At 35.4% G+C, this 17,209-nt stretch overlaps 1 protein-coding gene across 3 annotated transcripts in view; it reads left to right on the plus strand.

Annotated features, from left to right (window-relative positions):
* Window positions 1–17,209, plus strand: part of AFG1L (AFG1 like ATPase) — a 60,038-nt gene that overhangs the window by 12,754 nt on the left and 30,075 nt on the right. For all 3 annotated transcript variants that reach the window (XM_039351144.1, XM_039351143.1, XM_039351146.1), the window contains exons 3-7: window positions 591–642; window positions 1,322–1,423; window positions 2,884–3,014; window positions 9,602–9,701; window positions 12,860–12,918. In XM_039351144.1, coding sequence (XP_039207078.1) covers window positions 591–642; window positions 1,322–1,423; window positions 2,884–3,014; window positions 9,602–9,701; window positions 12,860–12,918 — 444 coding nt within the window. The remainder of the gene's footprint in view (window positions 1–590; window positions 643–1,321; window positions 1,424–2,883; window positions 3,015–9,601; window positions 9,702–12,859; window positions 12,919–17,209) is intronic.

The following is a 17,209-nucleotide window of genomic DNA, read 5'->3' on the forward strand; positions in this document are numbered from 1 at the left end:
AGACATTGTTTTTACATGACAACCTGTTCCTCTGGAATGGTACCCCCTTGCAAGTAAGATTGGTTCCATCAGTAATAAGCTTCCAGAAGGCTAGTTGAAACTGGGTTCCTCTTTGAGGCTTTGAGTGAACTGTGAGGGTTGTGTTATTTTAATTTAACCTAATTTTAATTGCATTTTCTGTGGATATTTTCACTGTGATATTTTATAATTGTTGTGAACCTTCAAGAGCTGCAAAATGTGATTTTATATATGTGTGTGTGTATGTGTGTGTGTGAATGAAATGGTCTGTTTACATGTAGGTTATAATTTTCACTATAGAATTATTCAAAATGCTCAACCTACTGGGCTTGAAAAGATATTAAAAAGAATATTTAGAGTTTTTTGTCCTTTCCAATTTCCCTTATTGTGTGCTTGATCAACCAAAATACTATTTGAGCTTTTCAGCAGCCGAGCAGGCTTTGTTCTTTTTAATGCAATAGCTGAATTGAGTTTGCAAGCTATATTGACTTTGCAATAAACGTATTGTGTTGTTTTCTTATTTTGCTTTTTATCCAAGGAGAATAAAATATAATCATTTTCTTAATTTGCAGCTTTTTACAAGACGTAAACCTCCAAAAGGCCTTTACATCTATGGCGATGTTGGTAAGTTGAAAGATTTTAACTGAAACACGGCCAATTTTTTTTAAGCATATCTGCACACTTTCCCAGATTTGTAGCGCGCTAATAAGCTAACTTTCTTTTCCAATGATAGCCATGAGATTAAATAGAACACAGCACCCTGGGCTGAGCTACTAATGACCTGTATTTAGTTTGCTTTGACATTACAGAGCAAATCAAAGCTCGGAGCAATGTCAGGTAATGAAATGGATCAACGTAGTGTGCTTTGTGATATGGGATCCCTGGACCATGTGAGCCTGGATTACATATGGCAGGAAGGGCACTTGTTTTGATGCCCTTGTTATGTGGAAGGGGGATGTTAGTTGAGGTGTACACTTGGTCTGACCGAAAGATGTATTTGTGACTAATCTATTTTAAAAAAGAACTGAGGCATCCGCATTTATTTTTAGGGGAATAATGCTCAGTATATTTCAGACAGAAACAATAATTGCATTTTTGGATTTTGTTATTATATTTTAGATTCATATAATACAAATGATCCTGCCCATGTTAGTTGAAGTCTTGCATCAAAGATAATGATTTTGTACTGTTCAGATCACGATTGTGATTTCATTAGCTCAATGCTAATGAACAGTCATTACTGTAATCAGTACATAGTGTTTTAAATTAACAACCTGTTGGTTATGTGTGTTTTTATTTGAAGGCACAGGAAAGACAATGGTGATGGACATATTTTATTCTCATCTACAAGTAGAAAGAAAAAAGAGAGTCCATTTCCATGGCTTCATGCTTGATGTGCACAAAAGTAAGTTTAAATCTTTCTGGTACAATACAGTATGTTACAGGTATCTTCCATGTTATCTGTCATCCTGTTTCTACTTAATTCTTTGTCTTAATTCTTTGCCTGCAAGACTGTCAATTGAAAGCCGAAAAGAAAGGAATTAATGTAGACTGTTTGGGGAAATTTTCAACTTGATTTTTCAGTTAGAATAGAGCTATCTTGCAACACCCCTTGGAATTAATTGAGAGAAAACATTGAGGATTTGAGTAAGTAGGTTCATTTCCCTTGAGTGAGTAAGTACCAGTGGACAGTCAATCACTTATTTAATTCATTTGTACTTATTTGCATGATTAAAAATTCAGAGCATCTGCTGGAATGTGGTGATATGTGCTCTTGCCACAATTATATAGAGGGATTGAACAATATTGTGAAAATACCTAAACCTTTTACAATAGTCCACCGCAAGTGAAGAGTGAACTTGTGTTATAATGTATTTGTTGGTCTTTCAGTTGCCATAAGGCCCTGATTTAAAAGTTGAATAGCAAAAAAATGAAATGTCAAGTTGAAGGTGGAACAGGATAGAAAAAAGTAACTGATTTCCACCAACTGCTGTAGGTACACACACACACACACAGAGAGAGAGAGAGAGAGAGAGAGAGAGAGAGAGAGAGAGAGAGACTGACTCTCATTGTTCGGACTAGTGGCTGAATTTTTGTGATATCAAAGAATATTTCCATTCTACCTATATTATATCAGCATTTGTGATCCTAAACAAGGGGAAAGTTAGCATGAGCCAAAACATGTACTCGTCCTTCTCAGTGACAGAAAAAAAAACTTTTCCATAATGAACTCTCCAGTAAATTTCCTCTTTGCACATATACACCTTTTTGCCTAATGCACAGTATAGTAAATGAAATAGATGGTACAATGTATACGTTGTTCACTTATTTAGAAACTACAGGTGAAGATTTAGTTATCTATTTTAATATAGAACGATCTTCTATTTTCCATTATATTAACATTTAGTCTTTAAAGCTTCCTAGTCTTTTGTCAGATTTCTCTGTTTCTCCTTTATTTCCTTGTTCTCATTTCTTTATATTTGCTCTAGTCTGTGAACTTATAGACTATTGTTTCTCAATAGTATACAGCAATATCAACGTAGACAATGTGCTTTTTATATATAGTTATATAGAGAAGGAAGACAAACTGAATCATATGTGTTGTTGGGTATTATCTTGACCACCTTTATGATATTCTGTATATATTGCAAAGAGGCAAAAAGTAGATGGATGTCGCATGAATCAAGGATGCCCACTGGAGGGGAGGATGCTTGTAGTTGTCATTGTTTTTCTAAAAATTGAAAGAATGGAATTAGCACAGAATTACTATGTCAAAACCTACTTCTGTTAACATGTAAATATAATCTTTGCTTTGAGTCTATTTCCAACATATTTACTAAGTATCTTGCAAAATGTTCACTTCAGGAATACATTGCCTTAAACAGAGTCTACCAAAACGAACAGCTGGATTAATGGCTAAATCATATGATCCAATAGCTCCTATAGCTGATGAAATAAGTGAGGAAGCTGGTCTCTTGTGTTTTGATGAATTTCAGGTAAGTAAGAATATATTATAAGAGATTTACATTCTTCTTTTCCTGGGGAAAAACATGTCTGATAGCAGTATTCTGTACTGCTGTTAACTTTCTAGGCTGCAGGTGTTTTTTATACAGTATTTTCTCATTGAAGCATTTATTTACTCATATGCTTGGACAAGCAAAATTTGTCACAGTTAATATGATCTTGAATACATGAAATTTTAGATGCATGTAGCTGGTATTGTTATATCAGTGCTATCTGCTAAACTGGAATCTTTTTTAAAAAAATACACAGTCTGGTTTATATTACACTTACATTCAATTCTAAAATGTTATTTAATCATACATTCTGCACATACAACATATATATTGTTCATCTAAATAAATGTGTCTGTGTATTATTAGTATGTGGATATATTGTATTTCTATACATAACACATACATATGAACATACAAATATATATATGCATACATACACACACCATTCATATTAAGACTTGTCCAATTGAGTCTTTGCTTTAATCGTATGTTTTGGAAATATTTGAGCTTCTACCATCCATACTTTACTCACGTTCTCATAGATTATGGCCTATGTTGCTCCGACCTAAAATTGTCAGTGTAAGCAAAGATTTAATATGTATATGTTACCTTCTCAATAGTCAAAACTTTCGACTAGACATTCATAGGTTATTTATTTATATTATTTTAACTTGTTTTCTTTTAAAAATAAAATAGGTTAATTAAATCCTACAAGATCTAGAAAATAAAATCATAAAGCAGCACCCATTGTAACACATCCTCATGTCCTGGACTCAGATATATTAATGTCCCAGTTTTGGGGAATGTACTTTTTGACTCCTGGCAAATGCTTGGATTAGTCCCAGCTCTAGAAGTAGTTTGCTATTGTCTCCTTCCTAAGGTTAAGACTGGTTCAAGGTCACCCAGCTGGTTTTTTTTCCTAAAGTGGGATTAGAACTCACAGTTTCCTAGTTTCTATACCAAACCGATTCTCTTCTTTTAACGTTGCCGTTAAAATGTGACATCCAATATTTTGATTTTCTTAGTGTCTCAGTTATTATGGACAGTACTGATACTATTTTGTAATTTTCTTGCATCGCAGTCACAGAACTGTATGTAGACTATTTTTGGAAGGAGAACAAACAGCTATGCTTGGAGCAGTGAATGTATTTCTGAATTGAAGTGCATTCTTTTTTTCTGGGCTTAATGAAGCAATTTCACTTCATAACTTCCTTATTCCACAAAGTCCTTTTTTATCCCGTGGGTGCATATTTATGCTTTAAAGCTGAAAACAGGATTTTCTGCGATTTTTAGTTGACAGAAGAACGCTATATAGTTGTCATCCAAATTAGTTTCAGTTTGGAAGTTTAAGAATCCCAGATCAGCGCTTCCTTTTTGTTGATTGGACATAGTCATGGGGAATCTTGCCACTTCCGTTCTGTGATATATCATTATATATATATATTCTACTTGGCATGTGAAAATTCACACCTGTGTTAATAGTAATCAAGGTGGCACAAGGCAATCAAATGTGTTTGTTTCCTGACAGGTGATAAATCTGTTGAGGAGTTCATCATTAAAGTCCTTATAATCCCATTGTGTCCCTAGCATATTCTGCTACTGAGCTACAGGCCACTTGTAAATGACCAGTAGAGAATAGGGAATATGATAAGTAGCTTGAATTAGCCAAAAGCAAATTACACCAGTCTAGCCTAATTTCCCCCTTTGATACAAAACTGGCATAGTAGGCTATGGAGATGTAGTATCTGTAATATACCTTGACTTTAAGCCTTGGATACTGTTGAATAGGTAACTGAGGTAAGCTTTAGAATGAATAGCCTGTGTGTATTAATGGACTATCACAAAAATGAAATTTAATGAAACACGGTTTTAATGAATTACCTAGATGAGTAGATATTTCAAAGGTAGCGATGGTAGATCTGAATTTTGGGTAACCTATACTAATAACAGAAACAACATTCGATTTCTATTATACAAAAATCTATTATAAGAAATATATGAGCAAAATATTTCATGTTGTACTTAACAAATGCAAAGCTAAAAAATAATTTATGCCACAATGCCTATCAAGATTCATTGTCTGATTTTAAAATAGCTTTTCTCTCACATTTTTTGGGAGGTAAAAATTTGAAATCTAGACTTTATCGTAAATTTCCCTTTGGTATCCACCATATTTTTATCACTTTTATTTATAGTTGAATTTACTTTAGAAGAAACTCCTTGTTTAGTCCTCTTTTCCCATGTCCAAGACAATTATTGCTACAAAATTCTTAGCGTGCTTTGCCTCTTTTCATTTTATCCATCCCTTGTCTTCTTTTACTACTTTCTTACAACAATGATTTTATCACACTACACATTGTAGAACCTCCCTCATCATTTTAGCAATAACTCTTCCGTGTATTTTTCTCATCCACAGCATCTTTCATTCCTCAACCTTACACCCTGCTTTTTTTTAATACTTTCTATTAATTTAAATCCAGACACTTCTGTGGCACTCTGTAACACAATTCTTTTAACTTTATTTCCTTTTATTCACTTCCCATTCATTTTGTTGCTAAATTAATCTATCTCCTTATACTTTTTTTCCATAAAACATTCAAACAGTCTCTTCTAGTTCCTCAGCTTAACACAGCTCAGCTCAACTCTCCTTCCCTCCCCTCCCCTCCCCTCCACCACATGTCTCACATTCAGAACCTGATTGTGGAGTTCATTAAGAATACTACCTACATCTCTGAATGGCCCAATCGTTTTACTTTCCCATCTCATTTTTATCCACTATTCACGTTACCCAACACAATAATTTTTCCACTAAATCGCACTTCACTCAGACTATTGCACATTTTTTTCCTAGAACTTATCCCTATTTTTCCCTTATCAACTTTTATTGGAGTGTAAGTTCCAACTACTGACAACCTAAGGTTTCCTACTTTTATATACATTCACTCGACTTACATCACATTAATTCATTCTTCAAATATATACAATTTAGCCCTTTCATTCATAATTAAATACACACTTAACTTCTTTGAATGAATTCATAAACTTCACTTTCAAAGAACACCTTTACTCAAATCTATTACTGTATGTTCTTTATTTTCCTCATAGTTTCACAGACACACAATGCATCTATTTCTTCTTTTCTTTTAATATATAATACAGTAGATTCCTGTCCTATGAACCGAAGCTTCATTAACCTTTGCATTATTTAAAAGTAGCACCAGATATAACTCTGCTGTTCTGTCTTCCCACTCATGCCATATTGTGTGCTTCAAAGTTGAATAGCTGTGGAGCTTTGCATCACTTTTCAGATTCTGCAGCCCAGCAAATTAGCATTTTCGTGATACTTTCCTTTCACTGGTGTAAGAACAAACCACGATGCTTCACTTTCCATAGTTCAGGTATTTGTTGCTGAATATTGGTGAGACATTCTGAAAATGCACTAAAAGCAGTACAGTATTTATTTACTGGTTTGTTACGGTTTATGAAACTGTTGGTAATTTTGGTAAGCCTGGCTTCCTTTTATGATATTAGGTGGTTCAAACATAGAAAAAAATGAGACCTGCTGCAGATTTTTTCTTAAAATTTATCCTTTGCCAAATCTGGAGCCTTGAGTTTGCTTGGGCTGAAGACAATTGTAAAGTCTCTAGAGTAAAGTGGTAATGTCAATAGTTAGTCCAAAAATACTTGCCCCTTTCTAAGGTGTTTGTTTCCAAAGATAACTGGACAAGAAAATCCAGTTGCCTTTTGAAAGAAAGCATTTTTGGAACAACTATGATTTGGATGACTGAAAATCTCCATAGACACTTGCCCCATTATATACAAATGGGACTGACTGGTGCTTTTGGTATAACCCCCCTCTTTTCTTTCTCTCTCTCTCTCTCTCTCTCTCTCTCTCTCTCTCTCTCTCTCTCTCTCTCTCTCTCTCTCTCTCCCTCCCTCCCTCCCTCCCTCCTTCCCTCCCTCCCCAACAGTTGCATTAAAAGAAACAAAAAGAAGAACAAATTTTTGTTTAGCGCATGAAGTCCTTTAAAGAAACAAAAAGAAGAACAAATTCTTATTTAGCACATGAAATCCCCCCTGGGCACTTTTCAAGATAAAATGGCACACATCCTTCCTGCAAGGTAGTGGGGGCTAATGGCTGTACCAGCCTTCAGTTCACACTAGGCACGTCTATCATTTCAGAGGTGAAACTGAGGAAATCAAACTCATCCGGCAGCTTATGGACCAGCTGTGAATCCTCCTTTTGGTTACACTGCCTTTGTCTGATGTCACGTTCTATATCTCTACTTTAAAAAAACAATGACAGGCATTTCAGACATGAAATAGCTTTATTTTCATATAAATAGCACAAGAAGAGTGGTTAGGTTTGGAATCCAGGACACTTGTAAATAGTAAATTAACATTGTTGTATACTGTAGGCAGTGCTTATAAGCAAAGCGAAGAGAACAATTTTAAATACTTAGTAGGAGCAAGTTTCATTAAATGCAGGGGGACCTCTGAGTAAAACATGTCTTAAGATTGCACTGTTACACTCCTGTTTTTGTGAGAACACTAATTATTACCTATACATACTTATATTTACTATTCATCCCAAGAAATCTTACCAATCAGAGGAAAACTGAGGTTCAAGTATTTAGACACACACCTTATTTAGATTTTTTTAAAAAAAAAAACTTATGTGAGAAGAAAGCAGCTCTGGGTCATACAAATCTTTCCTCTTAAATGCAAATGAAATTTCACCATTCTCTCCATTCTCACATATCTCTTATTAGTAATTTGTATTCTTTTCTTTTGTTCACATCCATCCTTCCCGCTGAATGCTGAGCACAGGCAGAACCTAAGCTTTGAGATGCTTTAACTTTTGTCTTCCTTCCCAAAGCTACAGAGGATCAAAAGGGCATAAATTGGCATTCCATATACCAAATGACTCTTGCTTTTTTTAATTATGTAACTTAAAAAAATAATCAGTTTTGGCAGACAAGTAGATTTAAAATTCTGCAAGAGCAAAACACTAGCTATATCCTCATTGTGTTTTCTCTGGTCATAAATCTTTCTGTGTTTAATGTTCCAAGCTGCTATGCTTTATCGGAAGGTTTCCTTTGGGAAATTAAATATGTTCTGTTGCGTATCGTTTTCTATTTCTCAAGTAGAAGACTCCTTTTTCTTCTTCCTGTCTTATTTTCCCTGTTTCAGAGGTCTCATCAAAATGGATACTTGCTTTTAGTTACCTAATGCCTTTCCGATTTTGTTTTGTTTCTTATTGACAGGCTCAAGGGTGCCAGGTTTTGATTTGTTAGATAGTACTTTTCTTCAGTGCCTCTCTATACTTGCAGTTATCTGCCTATTCATTCTAAGAAAATAGTCAAGGCCAACTACCTAAAGCAGGGGTATCAAACTGCCAGCCTGCAGGCCGGATGCGTCATGCCAAAACCGCGCCCACCCCATTGCTGGCAGTGGGAAAAAAGTCACGTGACGTCGCGAGTTTGACACGCATGACCTAAAAAATGTATAACTTAATTTAGGTACAGCAGTTTCCAAAGGCAGAAGCATAGAACAACACTATGTGTGGAAGTCTCCTAGGTTCAGGGTGTGAATAGTTGTGAGGTTTGGGTGGGAATGTTTTTTCCTCAGCCTGTTTTATCATGTTCCCTTTTTATATTAGTAGTATCCATCTGTTTTGAATTTACATATTTAAGTGAAGTTCTGCACATAATAAAATTAGTATCTTTAGCACAGCTGTAATAATTTGATGAACAATTAGTGGGGAAGTGAAAATCCTCAGACAAAAGTTTTTTTTTTTTGTCATGAATTGTTGCTCCCCTTCTTGTTTAAGAGAGAGTGTGTGTGTCTCTGTGTGAGAGAGAATGATTTATGTCTGTGAAGGTTAGAAGAGGCTGACTGTGCTGGAACTGACTGCAGTGCCTTTTTGATTATTCATGGACAGTAATAGAAGGCACTTAAAAAGAACAATGAAATTGCTTATTTTTTTGTGATGGGCCATCTGTTGAATTGTTTTGTGTAACAATCGCACAATAGTATCTATGTCATATCATTCTATTTTCAACAGCAGCTGATGATGTATACTTGGCCACTTGTCCTATTTTCTAAAAGTCCCATGACCATTTAAAGTCACCTCTGTGAACCTTTTCTGGAAAGGTAATAGAAACGTAGAGCAGCTGGTGTGTATTTTCTTTTTCTGATCTTCTGGCAGGTTTGTGTATTTGTGTGTGTTTCAGACTAATGAGCTTTTTAAATCTTAAATCTCTTTTTTCCCCCAACCGGAGTTTTAGAATGGAAGTTAAGCAGAATTGTTTAGCAGTCTGGAATAAAGGCTTGTCTTGAGAAAAGATTGCTACATACTCCCTGCTTATTATTTCCTGTCCCTCCCACATTTTTTTCTGCAAGTGGCAACATAGAATCTTTTGCCTTTGAACCCACAAAACTCTCTTCTGACTAAAAACAAGACCCCCCCCCCAAAAAAAAATCCTCAAAGCAAATTGGATGCAGCTTTGTCGATTGTACAAGTCAAGATCTGCTTTTGACAATAATAATGTTGTCTTCTTCAGGTCACAGATATTGCTGATGCTATGATTCTCAAACAGCTTTTTGAAAATCTGTTCCGAAACGGTGTCGTCGTTGTAGCCACATCAAACAGGCCACCAGAAGGTAATCATGAATAACATGCTGATTCTGGCTTTTTCAATGAAAGTACAGTTAGGATATCTTAAACTGTACATGGGATCTGTTTCTGATTAACATCCATCTCTTTTACCATGTTTGCGCTTTTAAGTGTTAATCTTAAGATCTAATTCTGTGTCATACATTAAATTCTTTCTTGGTTTCTATTGAAAGTCATAAAAATAAATGATATTAATATGCATTGAGTGGGATCTAAAGTGATCAGTTATGGATAGAATAACTGCTGTCTCAGAAAGATGCTTTCTGTTAGCACAGTTCTCCTTTTCTGAACAACAGTCCCTTCAGTTCCTGGAGTAATCAAGGGTAGATCCAACTACTCCTTTCTTAAAGCATAGAAGAAGCAATTGCCCCTTGAAACAAAAAGGTAAGAAATAGAAATAGCGGGCAGAGAAGTTACAGGAAGAACAACAGAGTTAGCGGTATGTAGCTTCTCCCTGTACAAAGGGGGAGGGAAAGCGTGTATTTCCCCTAACTCCTTAAGACAGATGGAATAAAAATATAATTAATATAAAATAGGAAAAAGTAAATTATGCTAGAAAAACAGCACAGAGAATGCAAAGTATTGCTGAATATTTAATTTGAAGTAAATAATATTTCTTCCAAAGCAAGTGCACAGAAAGACACAAAATGTGTGGGTATTTATATATTTATTTAGGTATGTTTTGTAAGTTGCCTCAGATCACAGATATAAGCTACTTGGGCAATTCACAATACTAGCCAATGAGAATGCAAGAGGCAATAATAACAGAATCCATTCACCACTTAAGCATTTTGTATTTTTTTCATTCAGGATTATGCTTCCAATGGTCTAGTCCAGCGGTCCTCAACTTTTGCGGCTTGGCATCCTGGCTGGGGAGAGAGAGGGGAACCAGGTCATGTGAGTGGTGGGCCAGTGTGTACACACATGCATGCACAGCTCAACTTGTGCAAGTTGAGCCGTGTGCTTGTGCACACACATGCTGGCCCACTGCTCATGCAAGTTGAGCTGTGGCATGCATGCCAGCCTACTGCTTGCATGGCCCGGTTTCGAATAGGCCACGGCCTGGTACTGGGCCATGGCCTGTGGGTTGGGGACCCCTGGTCTAGTCCAGCTCATGAAAGATTATACCGTAATATATTGTTTAATGTTTAAGATGGCACAAAACTATAATCTTAAAGTAGTGTCCTGATGGCTGGGATGGGAACCTGGAGCTTTCAAATATTACTAAAATACTATTTCCAGCATACAGATAGTTCTTGGTTAACAACCATTGATCCAACTACAGTTTGAAGTTATAACGGTGCTGAATGAGTGATGGCTATGACCACCCCTCAAAGTTCCAGCCATCCCAGAACCCCTGCAGTCATGTGATTGCAGTTTGGATGCTTGGCAATCAGCTGTCACAATGATTGCAGGATTCTGTGGTCCCATGATCACCATTTGTTGACCTTCTCTGTCAACTTCAATGATCCCCACAATCCTGGGGATCTCATGCCTTGTCGGATGCTTCTGTCCACATTCCGTCATGCAAGTGTGGCTGGCCTGTTACGCTTCTGCAGTACCGCAGCACCCACCTGTGCCCTCTCCTTCACCTGGAAGTAGCCATCTCTGTGCTCATGCTGCACTGATCATCTGCGCACCATCCCATGCCCAGTAGCAGTGACCCCTCCCCATCCCCACCTGGCCATGCCTGTACTGTGGCCTGCACTTAGCTGTCTGCTGGTCTGCTTGCTAGCCATTGGAAGCCAGCAGATCCTCTCATGACTCATGATCCTTGCTTAACAATGGCAATGAAGAGTGCTGAGATGGCTTTCGCTAAGTGATAGGGTTACGTGATGTCACATTTTACAATTGTGTTGCTTAGTAATGGATCTTCTGGTCCTAGTTACCATTGTTAAGTGAGGACTACCTATACCTCAGTTTTGATCTTGCTGATTTGGGTTGGTGGAATCTGAAGGGCTTGGCCCTGAACCAGTGGAAGAACCTGCCTCCAGAAGCTGTGAATGCTCCGACACTGGAAGTTTTTAAGAAGAGACTGGACAGCCATTTGTCTGAAATGGTATAGGGTTTCCTGCCTGAGCAGGGGGTTGGACTAGATGACCTACAAGGTCCCTTCCAACTGTATTATTATTATTATTATTATTATTATTATTATTATTATTGTTACTGCTAAATATATTTGTAAGTCAACAGCTGCTACGGATCATTGGTTGGAATGAAAACTCTGCTGGCCAAACAGATACTATGTAGTATGTTATTCTGCCTTTTTTTTTTTTTTTTTAGCCTATATAGTTTTACTATCTTAATTAGATCTGTTTCAAAATCTTAGAAATATTTACATTTATATGCCATTCTTAAAAGCATAGTTTAGTAATTGAGTCCAGTCATTAAAATAAAATGATGTGTTATCTTCATCAAACTGTACTAAGAATTATAACATATGTGTAATTATACTCATTGAATTGTGCTTTGAACGTAAACAGGGATCAGATTAGTTGTTAAAGAATTGGTGTACAGTAATTGTGACTCTAGTATTTCGTTTCTGCCAAGTGACAATACTGCTTTATGTACTACTAAAACCTGTGCGTGAAACCATGCATCACAGGGCAAAACCTTTCAACCAAGACACCTCAAATGGGCTTGCTTACAGAATATGTCCAAAATCTGGGACCTGTGACTCCTGCAGAATTGAAATTTGATAAATTAAAAGAAAATGACATAAAAGATTTGCTTTCTGAATGCCAGAGGTTGTGCTCTTACAATGCTGCCTGCCATTTTAATTATTTATTTGTTTGTAGCATTTTTGCAAAAAAGTGCTACAAAATAGGTAATGATAAAAATGTACAGCAAATACAATTGCATTTTCTATTTTTTCAAGAAAATTTGTTCCTGTGAATTTTGAGGAAACAATAACTTTGATTTTCTTGTATGTTCCAGTATCTCCCTATAAATCTCTGATGCGTTTATAATATTACCAATTTTATTCAAGTTGATATAATGCTTCTGCTTTCAATTGTATCATTTTTAGATAGGACTGAAATTAATAATGTATTTTTTCTCTTTTTGGTTCTTGAACATAAGCAATATAATAACAGAATTTTGGGAAAAGGACACAGCAATGGTAATACAATATGTTTTCTTTCAGATCTCTATAAAAATGGTCTTCAGAGAGTTAACTTTGTGCCATTCATTGCTGTACTAAAGGTAATAAATAATTTTTTTAAAAAATATTTTAAAAAAAGTTATTAAGCATTGGGGAAGATATATAGCAAGCATGAAAAACCCAGAAGAAGGAATAAAAAGTAAAATATAGACAAATAAATGAGGAGCTATAATAGAGGTAAAATTTTCAAGTATAATATTACTACCGGTACTAATGTATGTATTATATCACTTTAGTAGAGTAAAAATCACTATTAAACTTTAAACCAAAAATAAATATCAAGAATTTTGATCCACACAGTATGAATTATAATTTCAATCCATTTTACTAAATATTTGTTCTATGTTTGATATTCTATAAAACCAAAATATAAATTCATACATTGAGAAATCCACATTTTTGATATAAATATATCAAATCCGGGCATTACTTTTAAAATGGGAATGTTAATTTAGACATCAGTGTGTATTTCCATAACTTAGTAAGCCATTCTTCCTTTGAAGGGATCATCAGATGATCTTTCTTGTAAAAGTAATATAATACCCTTGAAGCATTTTTTTTTTATTAACGTGGCTTTGTTTTTGCTTTCTCATTTTTTTTTGTTGGAGAACTACCTTTTAAAAAATTCCCATGGTGAATATGGTCCCCTGAATCCATGTTTTCTTGTTAAATGCAAAAGAAGCAAGGGGGAAAAAAATTATGTAACTGTGGGGTTGGTTTGATGCATGGCTAGATTGTGGCTTCTCAAATTTTATTGGCTACAGCAGAAACAGCTACAGATTAGTTCTCAACTTACAACCGTTTGTTTTAGTGACTGTTCTAAGTTACAGTGGCATTGAAACAAGTGACTTACGACTATTTTAAACATTTATGACCATTGCAATATTCCCATGGTCATGTGACCAAAATCTGGAAGCTTGGCAACTGGCATGTATTTATGACGGTTGCAGTATCCTGGTGTCATGTGATCATCTTTTGAGACCTTCTGACAAGCAAAGTCAGTGGGGAAGTCAGATTCACTTAACAACAATGTTGCTAACTTAATAACTGCAATGATTCACTTAACAACTGTGGCAAGAAAGGTAAAATGAAGCAAAACTTACCTCACAATGGAAATTTGGGGCTCAGTAGTGGTTGCAAGTCAAGAACTACCTATATTCAGTTCCAATTTATTTAAATAAGGCCTCATAAAAATTCAGGGTAAACGCAACAGGGACTCATGAGGTGTAAGAGACCTTGCATTGGATTCTTTTGTTACTGCTTGCTGGTACCTATTATAATAATCTAGTCTTTCAGTACAGTATGGGAAATTTTGTTGTTTTTTTCCCCCCACCTCTGATATTCAGTAATGTGCCTATTACTGAATATGCACTTCTTTTATTTTAACTTTGATGAGATAGGAATCATTGAAATATCTATATATTTTTATATCTTTATATCTTTATCTATATCAGTGATATAAAAGAACTCCCAGCAACCTTGCTTTTATGCTCTGATGATGTTGGCAGTGTTGGCCAACAAAAGCTCAGCATTTGTATTAAACAGTTTGTGGTTTAATGTTATCCTGGTGTTCAAACTTATTTGTTTTTATCTTATGGCTTTACCCAGGATTCGTATTTTTAATATAATTAGAGACATATACATATACATACATATACATACATACATACATACATGCATGCATTTGTTTTCTGAGGTTTTTGCGGGTGTTTGTATGTAGGTCTTTGGTTATTCGGGTTTTCTCCCGCGTAAAATTGGAAGTGTCTTGGCGACATTTCGACGAAGTCTCATTCATCATCTTCAGGCTGGTGTTTTCGGCTTCGTGCTTCTAGGATGTCGCCAAGACACTTCCAATTTTACGGGGGATAAAACCCGAATAACCAAAGATCTACATACAAACACCCGCAAAAACCTCAGAAAACATATATATATATATATATGTATATGTATATGTATATATGTATATGTATATATGTGTGTGTGTGTGTGTGTCTCTATATGTATGTGTGTGTGTGTATGTATGTATGTATATGTGTACAATGATTTTGGTCAATACAAAAATTATACAGGAAATGGTATTACATTTATATATTTATAAATATATATATGAAAATTTCAAAATTTCTTTGAAAATTACTAAGATTTTAATATGCTTTATTTGGATCATGTCCATATAAAATAAGAGATTAAAGGGATAATATTTTTAAATAAGTACATAGCTTTTCATACAGTCAAAGTAATCTGCAGCAAATGATTTCTATGGATGATATAAATTCATGAAATCACTTAGAAAACACTAAAGTCTGCAGACATGCAACCACTTTTGTATTGCTGAAATCAATGGGGCATCTTTTTTCTGAGTTAACGTATTATGTTAATTGTCATCTTTCATTTGTGGGACCCAAAGAAACTATCTCTGGTTTTTTTCTCCTTTAAATTTCATGTTTTGTGATCTGTGTAGTGACCTAATTTCACTTGAGCTCTGTCTATTCTTGAACTTCTAAATCTCTTATCATCATTTAAGTAGTAGTACTGCAGCTGCACTTTCCCTGGAAATCAGTTGTATTTCATTTTATGAAACTTGTCTTTGAATAAATCTTAGATTAGGTTATTGGCTTGTTTGCAACAGTGCTGGCTTTATCCTTATTAAATTATTATTTTTGTAGTCTCAAATTTGTAAGCGATAATAAAGTATATTTAACTACTATTCTGTTGGGTCAAGAATGGTTCTTTCTACAGCCTGGCAAATTCTGAGCCATTTAAAGGCAGAATGGCATCTTTTAGCACCAGTGAGAAAATATAAAATGTTTCTGATTATGTGTTCTGCCTTTGTCAGGCCACCTGTGTAAGTCTGAACAAATTTGTTTCTTCTGATTTCTTTAAAAAAGTCATTCTGGTGATTAAACTGATTTGTCAGTTAATTCTGTTCTAAGGCGGCAATAGTCTAGTAGCTTTCAGTCCACTGAATAGTTTAAAGTTGCTTTTGTGGTCAGTGTCAGCACCCTGACCTCTGCTAAGCTGTCACCTGAGTCAGAATTCCTGGGATTAAGTCTTTGATATTGTGATGTCTTCACTTATCTATTGACTTTTTCAGTGCTGAAGATGTTAGGCCTTTTGATTTCTTTCTTAGTGAGAAGCCAAGCAAGTGTTCAATAGAAGTCTTTCTTTCCCAAGCTGTGGCAGTTGTAGACTCTGTCTTTCTCTTTTCTCTGTATTAATTAAATGGATTACTTTTGGGATATATAATGCAGTTCCGTTGTTGGGAATCACTGGGCTTAATATAATAATAAAAAAAGAGGCTCTGTGTGTCTATACACATGCAGGCATAGACTCATGAATATAATAAAATGCTGGGATCGGTTATGACTTAGATCCACGATCACTACATAGCCTGTTCTGTGACTGCTTTTAATGTGAGCTCATCTCAAGCATTTTGTTTGAAAGCATCTGTGCTTTAGCCTACAAAATTAGAACTCAAGTCTTTCATTTGCTCCTCTAAAAGGTTTCCTATAGAAGGGGAATCAAGAGCACGCCGAATGCGTTTATTCGTTTTGTCTCTTTTAGAACCACGACACAAATTAAATATTCAAGAACGAGGCAACAGTTTTAAAAACATTTGGATTAAATGAAGTTATTTTGAAACTATAGAAAAGTAAATTGTGTGCGTATGTTAGTGCCAATTATTTTTCCCGGGTCATTGTTTGGCCGATCTTCATTTTTTTCAAAACAAATGGTCACCTAATGTTAAAATAATTGCAGCAAACTCTTACGTTCTCTTCCCTTTTTATTTTAATATTAATGACTCATTTAATCCTTCAGCAAATTAACTCTTTGGTTCAAACAAGTTACTCACATTTTAGAACAGCTACCTAATGGTGTTTTCTTCAGGTATTGGGATGTGTTTGCTTAATTAGCATATGGCACTTTTCTTTGCTTGGAGTACAATGTGAAATAAAGCTGATCCCCCATTTTTCTGTGCGGCCCATTCCCCAAAGTCTCAGCCAGTTAATAAAGTTTGTAAGGGCTTTATCACAAGCTCTAGGAAGGTCCACAGAGAAGAATATTAATCCAATAAACATTTCATTCAGCTCATGAAAAGAAAGCATCAGGAGAAGAGAAACTCCTGGAGAAGAAAAGCACACCACTGACAATTTTCTTCATGCAGAATTGTTAAGAAATTTGCCAGATTAAGGAGAACGTCTTCAAATTTAGCAGCTAAATTGCGTTCAGAATAATGGGAATAGTTTGAACCTTACATGGTGAATATTCTAAAAAGCCACAACTGTTTTCTTCAAAGGCTTACTGTGGAGCTGGATGGACAGGGCAAGAGGA

Source organism: Crotalus tigris, unplaced genomic scaffold (genome assembly GCF_016545835.1).
Source record: "Crotalus tigris isolate CLP2741 ecotype Arizona unplaced genomic scaffold, ASM1654583v1 scf7180000018371.15429387391:27106975, whole genome shotgun sequence".
Taxonomy (NCBI): domain Eukaryota; kingdom Metazoa; phylum Chordata; class Lepidosauria; order Squamata; family Viperidae; genus Crotalus; species Crotalus tigris.